Below are 14266 nucleotides of genomic sequence, written 5' to 3' on the forward strand. Positions count from 1 at the left end.
AAGTAGCTGGGACTACAGACACAAGCCACTTCGCCTGCCTGATTTTTATATTTTTTGTAGAGACAGGGTTTCACCATGTTGCCCAGGCTGGTCTCAAACTCCTGGCCTCAAGCGATCTGCCCACCTTAGCCTTCCAAAGCACAAGGATTACAAGGGTGAAACACCACACCAGGCCTGGAAAATCATACACTAGTTTTGTTTTCCTTGCAAAACAAAATTTGTGCAAAAACTTTAAAACTTTAATTTCAACTTGAAGCTCCATTTCCATAAATAACCTATTATTTCTAATGATCTTCTAATATTTTAAAAATAACAAGCAAAGCTTTATAGGGAAGACCTTCATCTTTCTCCTGAAGAATTCTAGCATGCATATAGAGCAGCTGCCCTCACTGTATTCTATGGAACACTGATTCTATTGGATGTTAACAAATGTATTAAGGGAAAAAAAACAAAAAACTGGTTCCTTACTCAAGTAGATTGGGAAACAAAATTAAAGGAGATTCTTTACCAAACCATTTCTTGTTGTTTTCATATGTTATACTAACAGCACTAAGACTCTCTTGGGTGTGTGTGCAGAATATAATATGTAGAATTTCTCAAATTTATCTAATCTTGGAACCATCCTCAGCCTAGTCCTGATGTATTCATTTTTTGGAACAGAGTTTCACAAATAATACTATGAGGATTCCTAGGATAAATAAATAAATGATCCAGAGTACCCCCACTGAGGCCAAAGCAACTTTTTATTTTTTATTTATTTATTTTTTTTGAGACAGAGCCTTGCTCTGTCCCCCAGGCTGGAGTGCAGTGGCACAATCTCAGCTCACTGCAACCTCCACCTCCTGGGTTCAAGAAATTCTCTGCTTCAGCCTCCCGAGTAGCTGGGATTATAGACGATTGCCACCACGCCCAGCTAATTTTTTGTATTTTTAGTAGGGATGGGGTTTCACCATCTTGGCCAGGCTGGTCTTGAACTCCTGACCTCGTGATCCACCCACCTCGGCCTCCCAAAGTGCTGGGATTACAGGCGTGAGCCACAGTGCCCGGCCCAAAGCAACTTTAATTTAGGTTATAGTTTACACATTTTTATAGCAAGTAGGGGAGTATTTAAGTAGAAAGAATATATGATTCCAATGACTAACTTAATGTTTTCAAAAGTGTTCATTTAAAACTTATTAAAGCAGGGCCAGGTGTGGGCTCATGCCTGTAATCCCTGCACTTTGGGAGGCCAAGGCAGGAGGACTGCTTAAGCTCAGGAGTTCGAGACAAGCCTGGGCAACACAGTGAGACCCTGTCTCAAAAAAAAAGTAAAGGCCGGGTGTGATGGCTCATGCCTGTAATCCCAGCACTTTGGGAGGCCAAGGCGGGCGGATCACAAGGTCAGGAGATTGAGACCATCCTGGCTAATACGGTGAAACCCAGTCTCTACTAAAAATACAAAACATTAGCCGGGCAAGGTGGTGGGCGCCTGTAGTCCCAGCTACGTGGGAGGCAGGAGAATGGCGTGAACCCCGGGGGGCGGAGCCTGCAGTGAGCCGAGATCGCGCCACTGCACTCCAGCCTGGGTGAAAGAGCGAGACTCCTTCTCAAAAAAAAAAAAAAAAAAAGTAAAAAAAAATTATTAAAATATGGCTAGGAGCAGTGGCTCATGCCTGTAATCCCAGCACTTTGGGAGGCTGAGGCAGGCAGATCACGAGGTCAGGAGTTCAAGATCAGCCTGGCCAATATGGTGACACTCCGTCTCTACTAAAAATACAAAAATTAGCCAGGCGTGGTGGCACGCATCTGTAGTCCCAGCTACTTGGGAGGCTGAGGCAGAAGAATTGCTTGAACCTGGGAGGTGGAGGTTACAGTGAGCCAAGATTGCGCCACTACACTCCAGCCTGGTAACAGAGCAAGACTCCATCTCAAAAAAAAAAAAATGTATTAAAATGTAATAAGAAGGCCAGGTGTAGTGGCTCATGCCTGTAATCGTAGCACTTTGGGTGGCCCAAGTGGGCGGATCACCTGAGGGCAGGAGTTTGAGACTAGCCTGGCCAAATGGTGAAGCCCCATCTCTACTAAAAATACAAAAATGAACAGGGCGTGGTGGCGGGCGCCTGTAATCCCAGCTACTCAGGAGGCTGAGACAGGAAAATTGCTTGAACCTGGGAGGCGGAGGTTGCAGTGAGCCGAGATCGTGCCACTGCATTCCAGCCTGGGTGACAGAGTGAGACTCTGTGTCAAAAAAAAAAAAAAAAAAAAGATTATCTTGAAAATTAGACAAAATTCCATGAAAATCTTTGCCCCAATAGAATGTATATCCATTTTTATGTTTTATTTTGCACAAGTGTAGTTATAGTACATTCACATCTTGGTGTTTACTTTCAATTTAATTTACTCACATTCATTTATTCAATACTTTCTATGTTCTAGGCAACAGGCTCAAAGATAATATATAGCTTCTGACCTTGAGGAATTTAGGGTTGCCTATAGAAGGGTAGAGATAAGTGCTCAGGGGACTTTAACAAACAAAATGCAATGTGGTAAGTGCTATTATGCAGAATATAATGCAACAAAGAAGAATGCCCAATAGGGTCAGAAGCTTGAGACAAATATAAGGTTCATCAGAGAGAACGTGGTAAAGACAAAAAGTAGAAAGCAGAAACGCAATCTATAGTTAGGTCTTCCTACAATCAGATAGATACACATTTTAGGAGGGATTGGGGAGGCAAAAGACTTCCATTTCTGCCTTGTTTAAGCAGTCTGCTATGAACACATATTTTTAAAATCAGAAAACAAAGTGGAGGTGGCAGTCTTCAGCCTCTCTACATCATCATCATCATCTTCAAGAGTCCCAACTTTTTAGTTGGCCAAGGAAGCCTTTTTCAACCTTACCTTCCACAGCATCTCCTTCTCCCCAACTCCAGCCATATCAAATAACTTGGAGTCAAAGAAATACAAATTAAACAATAATACAGTACCATTTCAAACTATTAAAAAAATTATAGACTGTGAAATGTAAACGGTGCCATTTTTCCTAGTGGACATTTTCATTTTTTTGTTGTTGTTTGCGGAGGCAAGGTCTTACTATGTTGCCCAGGCTGGTCTTGAACTCCTGAGCTAAAGCAATCCTCTCGCCTCAGCCTCCCAAAGTTCTGGGATGACAGGTGTGAGCCACCACGCCTGGCTCCTGGTGGGCATTTAAAATGAAAATTCTTTAAAAATGTCCATACTCTTTGATCCAGCAATTCCAGTTTCACTTCTAGGACTATAAGTTTAGTTAAATAAGAAAACACATACAGATATGTTCACGGCAACACTGGTTATAAAAGGAAGGAAAACAGGAAACAACTTAAATGTCCAATAATAGGCTAAATTCTGAAAAAGGTATACAATACAAAACCCAATCACTTTAAAGAATGACATACATCATTTAATGACATGTCATTAAAAAAAATCAATGGTGTTATTTGGTAATGATGTGACACATCATTAAAAACATCACATAACCTAGCAGCACTTTGGGAGGCCGAGGCAGGCAGATCACCTGAGGTCGGGAGTTCGAAACCAGCCTGACAAACATGGTGAAATCCCATCTCTACTAAAAACACAAAATTAGCTGGGCGTGGTGGCGTGCGCCTGTAATCCCAGGTACTTAGGAGGCTGAGGCAGGAGAATCGCTGGAACCCGGGAGGCAGAGGTTGCAGTGAGCCGAGATACTGCCATTGCACTCCAGCCTGGGCAACAAAAGCAAAACTCCGTCTCAAACAAAAAACAAACAAACCAAACACTTCATATGTGGTGGGCACTAATCTCACAAGCCTTGAAAGTAGGTAGATTATCCAACTTTTACATGAAGAGGCTGAAACACAATTGATTTAACTTACCCAAGATCATACAATTAAGTGGTGAAACCAGGATTCAAAAGGAGGCCATCTGCCGGGTGCAGTGGCTCATGCCTTTGTAATCTCAACATTTTGGGAGGCCAAGGCAGGAGAATCACTTGAACCCAGGAGTTTGAGAGTAGCCTGGGCAACATAGCGAAACCCTGTCTCAAAACAAAACAAACAAAACAAAACAAAACAAAACAAAAGACTGGGCGTGGTGGCGCGCGCCGTGGTCCTAGCTCCTCGGAACGCTCAGGTGGGAAGATCGCTTGAGCCGGGGAAGTCGAGGCTGCAGTGAGCCGTGATAGCGCCACTGCACTACAGCCTCGGCAACAGAAACCCTGTCTCAAAAAACAAAGCCAAAACAAACAACAACAACAAACGCAGGCTATCTGAATACCGAGCCCATGTCCCTTTCCATGCCCACAATGTCGCCTTGCCTTTGTGCAGAATGTGGTTAGAACTGTTTACCTCGCAAGATTACTGTGCAAGTGAAATGAAATAAACACAGAGAGCTCCTGGGACAGAGTGGGCATTCAATACTCAGAAACTACTAAGTAACTCGCTCAAGGTCAAGCTAGGATTTAAACCCAGGATTTGAATCTTTTGTTCCAGGAAGCGCGTAGGAGGTTAAGAAGCTTTTCTTAGCTTCCTTTTTTTTTTTTTTTTTTTTTTTTTTTTTGAGACAGAGTTTCGCTCTTGCTGCCCAGGCTGGCGTGCAATCGCTCGGTCTCAGTTCACTGCAACCTCCAGCTCCCGGATCCAAGCGATTCTCCTGCCTCAGCCTCCTAAGTAGCTGGGATTACAGGCGCCCGCCAGTAAGCCCGGCTAATAGTTTGTGTTTTTAGTAGAGACGGGGGTTCACCATGTTAGCCAGGCTGGTCTCGAACTCTTGACCTCAGGTGGTCCGCCCACGAATTCTTAGCGCTGAGTCAGTATGGGCTTTCCTTCAGCCCCATAAAGTGCACCTCAGAGGTCAGGGAACACATAACAAGCACATTCAAAAGGGGAGCGCGCGGAAGTGGCTTTAGGAAGCAGTCAGTCTTGCCTGTTTTTTTTTTCCTCCCTGCTTTTCTAAATCCAAACCCGGACTCCTCAACCCACAGCACCGCCAATTTCCGGGGCGGAAATAACGTCTATATTCACGCGCCGGAAGTGCATTTGCAGCGTGAGACCAAGCGGAGAACGTTGGTGGGCCTGTTGCGGAGTACGCTTTGGAGTGAGAAGCATCGAGGCTGTAGGACGCAGCTGTTGCCATGACGGCCCAGGGGAGCCTGGTGGCTAACCGAGGCCGGCGCTTCAAGTGGGCCATTGAGCTAAGCGGGCCTGGAGGAGGCAGCAGGTGAGGCACCTGGGCAAGCTGTACGTCACTGTTCATCCCAGAACTGCACCAGAGTAATGAGACCTGATCCCTCAGGCATAACTCTGAAAAAGATGGGTGGCACGCAGACATCACCTGGGGAGGTAGCGGCTTTTCTGCCGTGGAGGTTTCTCTGCTCAAACAATGCTTACATCAGTCCTCCTGATAAGTCAAAGGACTGAGGAACACACGAGGGGGCTTGGTCTGATCTGAGTAGGTGCATCTGAAGATCTTTATTCCTATGATTAGTAGATCAGGAAATGTGGGATAAGAAGTATCGGAGGTTGCAGCTGTAGTTTCTTGGTTTGGTTTTTTAGGGGTCGAAGTGACCGGGGCAGTGGCCAGGGAGACTCGCTCTACCCAGTCGGTTACTTGGACAAGCAAGTGCCTGATACCAGCGTGCAAGAGACAGACCGGATCCTGGTGGAGAAGGTACAGAGGTATAGATGTTACCGTAGTCCATGGGCCAGTTCTGAGTTATACACTCATCCTTTTCTCCTAGGTGGAGTTAACGTAGATAGCTCTTATCCTGAATATTTGGAAACTAAACTGCTTGAGGCTGGTATTTCGGTGTTTTATATATCAGCTACAAAAGTGCTTAATAGTTTGAAAAATAGAAGATGTTTGGAGCATAAGGTATAAGAAAGTAGGTTGAAAACTATCTTTTGGTGGCAACATCTTCCAGTTGAAGTGATCCTTTTTCTACTCTAGTTCCCTTACACCACATATCCAACTGTCAGGATACTCTGTTGGCTTTACCTACTACTTTTTACTGTGTTCACATCTCATCCCAATCCAAGCCACCATCCTTCATCTAGATATCTGCAGTAGCCCGGCTAATTTTTGTATTTTTATTACAGACAGGGTATCACCATGTTTGCCAGGCTGGTCTTGAACTCCTGCCCTCAGGTGATCCATCGGCCTCGGCCTCCCAAAGTGCTGGGATTACAGGCATGAGCCACCGCGCTCGGCCCGGGCCTATTTATATTTCTAATTTCTCCTGTCATTTTGTTACATTTTTTCTAGGAACTTATCCATTTCCTAAAATTTCAAATGTATTGATATAAAGTTGTTCATAATATGATCACTTCCATATATGCAAGATCTGTGATGTTCGTTTTTTCATTCCTGATATTGAATATTTGTCTCCTCTCCTTTTTTCATCAGGCTCACCAGTATTGATTTTTTTAAAATTATTTTCATTTATTTTTACAGGTCACTGTACCCATCACCAGTATTGATTTTATTAATCTTTCAAAAATTCTTGGTTTTTTTTCTAGTTTCTTGAAATGGATGCTTAGTTTATTTTTAGACTGTCATTACTTTTTTTCTTTTCTTTTGAGACAGTCTTGCTGTTGTCGCCCAGGCTGGAATGCAATGGCACGACCTTGGCTCACTGCAACCCCTGCCTCCCGGGGTCAAGCAATTCTCCTGCCTCAGCCTCCCGAGTAGCTGGGATTATAGGCACCCGCCACCATGTCCAGCTAATTTTTTTGTATTTTTAGTAGAGATGGGGTTTCACCACGTTGGCCAGGCTGGTCTGAAACTCCTGATCTCAGGTGATCCACCCACCTTGGCCTCCCAAAGTGCTGGGATTACAGGCGTGAGGCACCGCGCCTGGCCAGATTGCCATTACTTTTAATGGCAAAAACCGCAGTTACTTTTGCAGCAACCTGGTAGTAGGTATTTAAGGTTATAAGTTTCTCAGAACTCTAGCTGTGTCCCGCAAGTTTTAAAATGCGGTACTTTTGCTATCATATAAATCTATTTTCCATTATAATTTCTTCATGTATCATTGTTAATTCTCAAACATAAGAGATTTTCTAGTTACTATAAAATTATTTCTAGTTTAATATTATTGTAGTCAAAGAATATGTTTTGTACAATTTGCATTCTTTGAGATTGACATTTTCTTCATGGCTCAGCGAGTGGTCAGTTTTTGTGAATATCTTGTGTTTGAAAAGTGAATTCTGCAATTGTTGAGTGCAGTGTTACGTGTCAGTTGGGTTAAGTTTGTTTGTTTGTTTTTTTTTTTTTTTTTTTTTTTTTTTTTTTGAGACAGAGTCTCGCTCTGTTGCCCAGGCTGGAGTGCAGTGGCGCAGTCTCGGCTCACTGCAAGCTCCGCCTCCCAGGTTCACGCCATTCTCCTGCCTCAGCCTCTCCGAGTAGCTGGGACTACAGGCGCCCGCCACCATGCCCGGCTAATTTTTTGTATTTTTAGTAGAGACGGGGTTTCACTGTGGTCTCGATCTCCTGACCTCGTGATCCGCCTGCCTCGGCCTCCCAAAGTGCTGGGATTACAAGCGTGAGTTTGTTAATGTCATTCAAATCTTCTATGTCTTGATTTGCCTGCTAATTCTATTATTATTTCTGGAACTAAATTAGTTCGATGGTTCTATTAGTTATTGACTGAGGTGTGCTAATCTCCCATTATGTGGATTTATCTATTTCTTCAGTTGTAGATAGGACATTGATAAATACAGAAGTACCAGGACAAAAGCAGGGAGATCTTTTTTCCAAAATCAGGAGAAAAAATGACATCTGGAAAACCTATAGGAAAAGGCATAACAGATGGTGAGGATACTTTATCTTTAGTAGAAGAGAGAGCCTTCCTGTGGCAACATGGAGAAGGGAAGAGGTCGTAGAATTGACGAGTCAGCTCAGTTAGAAGCAGGGAGTTGGGAATTCTGTTCATGTGATTTAGCATCAGTGATATGGCAAATGTGGGACTAAGGGTGGTGATCAGAGGGTTAAAATTGTGTGTTTATTTTAGCGCTGCTGGGACATCGCCTTGGGTCCCCTCAAACAGATTCCCATGAATCTCTTCATCATGTACATGGCAGGCAATACTATCTCCATCTTCCCTACTATGATGGTGTGTATGATGGCTTGGCGACCCATTCAGGCACTTATGGCCATTTCAGCCAGTAAGTATCCTTGAAACAATAACCCTTCCATAAGTTTGAAGAATTAAAGGCAGGCCGGGCATGGTGGCTCACGCCTGTAATCCCAGCACTTTGGGAGGCCAAGGCGGGTGGATCGTCTGAGGTCAGGAGTTCGAGACCAGCCTGGCCAACATGGTGAAGCCTTGTCTCTACTAAAAATGCAAAAATTAGCTGGGCGTGGTGGGACACGCCTGTAATCCCAGCTGCTCGGGAGGCTGAGACAGGAGAATCACTTGAACCTGGGAGGCAGAGGTTGCAGTGAGCCGAGATCGTGCCACTGCACTCCAGCCTGGGTGACAGAACGAGACTCCATCTCAAAAAAAGAAAGAATTAAAGGTAAATTCTTAGGGATAGTTTTTGGCTAACGGGTATATAGGGGAATGGGGTAATGGTGGTGGCATGGAGGGGAATATAGTGCTTACCATGGTTTTCTGTTTGCCTTTAATGGTCCTATTTGCTGTCTTACTATGGGTCTGTCTATATGAATTTAATATACGGTTGGCTTGACTCATATTGGGGGAAAGAGTTATATTGGTTTGACAACTTCTGTTACTCCAACAGCTTTCAAGATGTTAGAAAGTTCAAGCCAGAAGTTTCTTCAGGGTTTGGTCTATCTCATTGGGAACCTGATGGGTTTGGCATTGGCTGTTTACAAGTGCCAGTCCATGGGACTGTTACCTACACATGCATCGGATTGGTTAGCCTTCATTGAGCCCCCTGAGGTAAGACAAAAGAAAAGCTGAATTTGGGTAGTTGTAGTATACAGTGAATAGCTGACCTACTTGATGGTAGGGAATTAGAGTTGGTATTAGAGTTTCTTTCTCTTTTTTTTTTCTTTGAGATGGAGTATTGCTCTGTCGCCCAGGCTGGAGTGCAGTGGCATGATCTCGGCAACCTCCGCCTCCTGGGTTCAAGCAATTCTTCTGCCTCAGCCTTCCAAGTAGCTGGGATTACAGGCGCCCACCACCACGCCCAGCTAATTTTTTTTATCTTTTAGTAGGGATGGGGTTTCACCATGTTGGCCAGGCTGGTTTTGAACTCCTGACCTCAAGTGATCTGCCCGCCTTGGTCTCCCAAAGTGCTAGGATTACAGGCGTGAGCCACTGCGCCTGGCCTAGGGTTTCTTAAAAAATAAGAGCCATTAGGAGTTTCTAAGTTGTTATTATTTTTTTTGAGACAGAGTCTCACTCTGTCACCCAGACTGGAGTACAGTGGCATGATCTTGGCTCACTGCAACCTCCGCCCCCCAGGTTCAAGCGATTCTCGTGCCTGAGCCTCCCTAGTAGCTGGAATTACAGGCACCTGCCACTGCACCTGGCTAATTTTTGTATTTTTAGTAGAGACAGGGGTTTCACCATGTTGGCCAGGCTGGTCTTGAGCTCCTGACCTCAGGTGATCCACCCACCTTGGCCTCCCAAAGTGCTGGGATTACAGGTGTGAGCCACCATGCCTGGCCAAGTTGTTACTATTTTTGAAACAAGGTCTTGCTCTGTCACCCAGGCTGGAGTGCAGTCATGTGATCATGGCTCACTGCAGCCTCAACCTCCGGGCTCAAGTACTCAGTCTCTCAAGTAGCTGGGACTACAGGTGTGCACCCCTGTGGCTCGCTAATTTTTGTATTTTTTGTAGAGACAGGGTTTCGCCATGTTGCCCAGGCTGGTCTTGAACTCCTGGGCTCAAGCGATCTGCCTGCCTTGGCCTCCCAAAGTGTTAAAGATTAGCTACTGCGCCTGGCCTGGAAGTTCTTTTTTAAGGATAGGCAAAATAGAGCTTGTGGTTAAAGTATTAATTAATTCAGGAAGTTATTTTAACACTCATTTGCCACTCACCTATTCTTTCTTCTTTCAGAGAATGGAGTTCAGTGGTGGAGGACTGCTTTTGTGAACATGAGAAAGCAGCGCCTGGTCCCTATGTATTTGGGTCTTATTTACATCCTTCTTTAAGCCCAGTGGCTCCTCAGCATACTCTTCAACTAATCACTTATGTTAAAAAGAACCAAAAGACTCCTTTCTCCATGGTGGGGTGACAGGTCCCAGAAGGACAATGTGTGTATTACTACAAACACAAAGAAACTATACCACAACCCATGACTGAAAATAATATAGAAAACTTTATTTATGTTTCCAGTACAGAGCAAAACAACAAATAAAATCATAACTATGTAAACAAGAGAATAATTGCTGCTAAATCAAGAACTGTTGCAGCATCTCCTTTCAATAAATTAAATGGTTGAGAACAATGCATAAAAAAAGTTGCACAAGTTCCCTTAAATCTATTTTCCTTAATATTTCACTTCTATTTAATACAAGCTGGGACATAAAAATTCCGTTGGGGATACTTGGGGAAGATGTGAGAAACTAATGCTGGATTCAGTTTATACATGATGATGAAAAGAAAAATAAACCAGACAAAAGGAGCACATAAATACGCATACAGTGTAACTGTTATTTTAATACCCACAATAAGGGATTTTTGTTAGCATGTTTAGGGGGAATGAGGATTGGTGGGATCCTTGGGGCCACAGGAATCTGAGGCAATGGAAGATGTATAGAGTGATCATCCCCCTGCTGAGAGGAACCTGGCATCTGTCAAGCAGATGCTGCAGTTCAAACTTCAGCTTTTAAGATAGATAGCTATTGAAGGCAGAGGGTCAGCAGGAGGATGTGTATTTCTAATCTACCCTGGTAAAGTCATAGGTAAGACTCAAAAGCGGGATCTTATTCAAAAGGTAGGTATTTCCTTTGTCTTCTGTCTTGAAACAGCCCCTTCCCCTAAGGTGCATTCTCTCAAGTTTTCAGTATTGCTGTATTAGCAGTGATTAAAAGAGATAAGAGACTTTGGAGACAATGTAAGCAACACATACAGACATGAAATGCTCTAGACAGAGATGAATATAAATCTGGCCTAATAACCAGTTTTCCATGTAACAGTGATTTTGTGTTTCAGGGGCTGAAGTAGTGGTTATATTAATGGCCACTAATTCCCTTATCCCTTTAAAAGATTTTTACAGTTCTCCAACCACAAACAGCACTTCTAAAACTAACTTTATTTTCTGCCCGTAATTTGTTCTACATGGAAAAAAAAAAATTAGTTTGGCCAGGGGTGTGTGTAAATGTGGCAGAATTCCTAGGCAGGCTGACCTTTACAGTATGGGCCTTTAAGATACTGGATCCTGGTCAGGCGCAGTGGCTCACGCCTGTAATCCCAGCACTTTGGGAGGCCAAGGCGGGCAGATCATCTGAGGTTAGGAGTTCGAGCCTGACCAACATGAGTTTCAGTAGAGAAACCCCATCTCTACTGAAAATACAAAATTAGCCGGGCGTGGTGGCACATGCCTGTAATCCCAGCTACTCTGGAGGCTGAGGCAGGAGAATCACTTGAACCTGGGAGGCAGAGGTTGCGGTAAGCCGAGATCGTGCCATTTCACTCCAGCCTCGGCAACAAGAGCAAAACTCCATCTTGGGAAAAAAAAAAGATACTGGATCCTGCAGGACATGACTCGCTACTGTTAAACTCAACTAAGCAATGGAGTGTTGCAGTGGGAGTTGTAAATAATGCTTCTACCGTCTGTAGGAAGGAACAGAAAAAAAGACTTAAGATCCTATCCGCTTTGCCATCCTGAGTGGGCCTGGAGGTTGAAGAAAGCAAAGGGAACAAATCAATTTTACTCAATTTCTTTTTTTTTTTTTTTTTGAGACGGAGTCTCCCTCTGTCACCCAGGCTGGAGTGCAGTGGTGCAATCTCGGCTCACTGCAAGCTCCGCCTCCCGGGTTCACGCCATTCTCCTGCCTCAGCCTCCTGAGCAGCTGGGACTACAGGCACCCGCCACCATGCCCGACTAATTTTTTTGTATTTTTAGTAGAGACAGGGTTTCACCATGTTAGCCAGGATGGTCTCAATCTGTTGACCTCGTGATCCACCTGCCTCGGCTTCCCAAAGTGCTGAGATTACAGGCGTGAGCCACCGTGCCCGGCCCAAAATTACTCAATTTCTTCAGCTATATTAAAGGTTTTCTCTGTCCTTACAGGGGTCAAATGAACAATTTGTGACACCTAGGTCAGCTTGTTCCATGTCCTATAGAGTAATCAAAGAAGAGTGGCACTATTTGTGACTAATAAATTGAAATTCAAAAACAAACATGAATACAGGCAAAAGAAGTTTCTCTAAATACCTATTCTGTAAAAGAAATGAAGATTTCACATACTTGAAATTACTGCTCAGCCAGCCACATAAGTAGTTTCCCTATGCTTGTAAGCCAGATGTTGTTTGATCAGTAAATTAGTAAATAAAAAGCTGAGCTTACACAAGTATTTCCTTGGCACACTGAACTTTCTTTTTGAAACATATCACTCTGTTACCCAGGCTGGAATACAGAAGTGCAATCCTGGCTCACTGCAACCTCCGCCTCCTGGGTTCAAATGATTCTCCTGCCTTAGCCTTCCGTGTTGCTGAGATCACAGGCATGCGCCACCATGCCTGGCTAATTTTTGTATTTTTAGTAGACAGGTTTTCACCATGTTGGCTAGGCTGGTCTCGAACTCCTGACCTCAAGTGATTCACCTGCCTTGGCCTCCCAAAGTGCTAGGATTACAAGTGTGAGCCAGGGCACCTGGCCTGAAGTTTCTGAAAACAAATAGAAGACTGTTGGCTTGGCTAACCTCTTAGTTCAGAGCCAAGTTTCTATAGTCAGAATGAAGAATAAAATTGAAAGAAAAAGGGGGAAATGCTTACACTTGGCATTAAGTTGAATGCCTCAAGTCTTAACTATGGCTTTGTAGATGAGGCAAAAGATTTCTTAGTGGTAAAATTTCAACAGGTCAATGCTGCCAATCTGTATGCCATTTTAGTAAAGTAGGTAAGGAGAGTAGCCGCTCAGTAACTTTGGCACTAAAGAAAGAGTATGGCTCTAGAACTTCCAATTCCATTGCTAGATGTGCCCTCTAAAAGATGGTCCAGTGCTTTCAGGGAAGGATGTTTAGCCAAGTATTTGTTCCTTAAGATTTTTTGACCTGTGCTTAATAAGAGGGATAAAAAAAGGCACGGGGGTGGGGGCAGGAGGGAGAAGAACCTATTGGTTAATGTGCACCATGACCTGCATTTCTTAGACAACAGCTTGTATGTTTTGTCCATGCTGCATAGAGAACCACAGACTCAGTAAATGTTAATAGCTTCCTTTTGGAGTTCTCTTAGTTCAGCCATTTGAAAGGAACCTGAAAGAAATAATTTTTACCTTACCGAAAACAATTTCCATGGTAACACTGCCTGTGTTACAGTGACAGAATGGGTTCTGAGTTAAGAGAAACAAACAGTTGAAGTATACACTGACACAGTATGGATATTTAAATCTGGTATTTTGGGGGAATGTTTTTGAAGAAGTAGAGGCTGCAGCCATGTTTCAAGTTAGTATCCTAATATAAAATTAGAGCAGTGGGTATACTAAAGAAATATAGTTAAAAAATGTTTGCATCTTGGCTTGCCGAGGATAATAGGTCCAAATATACTTGACCATAAATTCTTTAGTAAGATGAAGCTGTCTCTAGTTGTTATCCCCACGGTGTCATCATTGAACCATGACTTCTGAGATTCATCTTTAATGCTGAATGTGTACTTGACTTGCTTTTTTCTTCAGATGAATTTCTAGCATCCCTTTTACCAATTCATTTATTGGCTCAGCTTGTTAATTCTAATTTGCCTTTGACTGCTCAGACGTGGCTTGAAAGACTTGAGCATTGTTCTGATGTTGAGGGAAAATTTGCTTTTTCTGTAAGGACTGCAGATCAGATGGGAGCTCTTTTACACAGGTACTTGAGGCTCAGCTCATCAAGAGTTCAGTATGATGTGTACAGAACACAGGCTTCTAGTTGAGTGGGAGTGGTAGTATTGAGCTGGCACTTCCATGGAGGATGTAGGCCTTTTAAGAAAACAGGCCAAGCACAGTCATTCAGAGTAGGTTATGAATAAATGGTGATCACTTCACTGCCACCACCCCGGACAAGTAGGACTCGCTCTAGTCCCTCGGTAAGCACCTCTAGGAACTCCATGTCTTCAAAACTTGTCAAGGAGACAGGCAAAAGAAGAGCACAAACTTAGAA

The 14266-nt window shown here is 43.6% G+C and overlaps 2 protein-coding genes across 12 annotated transcripts in view; one reads left to right on the forward strand and one right to left on the reverse strand.

Moving 5' to 3' along the window:
• Nucleotides 1-4564: 4564 nt before the first annotated feature.
• EMC4 (ER membrane protein complex subunit 4) lies at nucleotides 4565-10561 on the forward strand. 4 transcript variants are annotated; one of them, XM_063639079.1, is made up of 6 exons: nucleotides 4609-4687; nucleotides 4976-5211; nucleotides 5547-5661; nucleotides 8003-8156; nucleotides 8736-8896; nucleotides 10023-10561. In XM_063639079.1, exons 2-6 carry the CDS (start codon nucleotides 5126-5128, stop codon nucleotides 10056-10058), a joined length of 552 nt encoding a protein of 183 aa, XP_063495149.1. In that variant the 5' UTR covers nucleotides 4609-4687; nucleotides 4976-5125; the 3' UTR covers nucleotides 10059-10561. The 4 variants fall into 4 exon arrangements, with proteins under 4 accessions (XP_055134584.1, XP_063495149.1, XP_055134585.1 ...); XM_055278609.2 differs by having other exon boundaries at nucleotides 4565-5211; XM_055278610.2 differs by lacking the exons at nucleotides 4609-4687; nucleotides 8736-8896 and having other exon boundaries at nucleotides 5021-5211.
• SLC12A6 (solute carrier family 12 member 6) overlaps nucleotides 10266-14266 on the reverse strand; it is a 109566-nt gene continuing 105565 nt past the window's right edge. For 5 of the 8 annotated variants that reach the window (XM_055278598.2, XM_055278595.2, XM_055278599.2 and 2 more), the window contains one exon: nucleotides 10266-14217. In XM_055278598.2, the coding sequence (XP_055134573.1) occupies nucleotides 14126-14217 (92 nt within the window). In that variant the 3' untranslated portion in view covers nucleotides 10266-14125. Of the gene's footprint in view, nucleotides 14226-14266 lie in introns of all 8 variants that reach the window. The other 3 variants (XM_063639062.1, XM_063639061.1, XM_055278597.2) reach the window with 3 other exon arrangements.

The sequence above is a fragment of the Symphalangus syndactylus genome, chromosome 5 (genome assembly GCF_028878055.3).
Source record: "Symphalangus syndactylus isolate Jambi chromosome 5, NHGRI_mSymSyn1-v2.1_pri, whole genome shotgun sequence".
NCBI lineage: Eukaryota > Metazoa > Chordata > Mammalia > Primates > Hylobatidae > Symphalangus > Symphalangus syndactylus.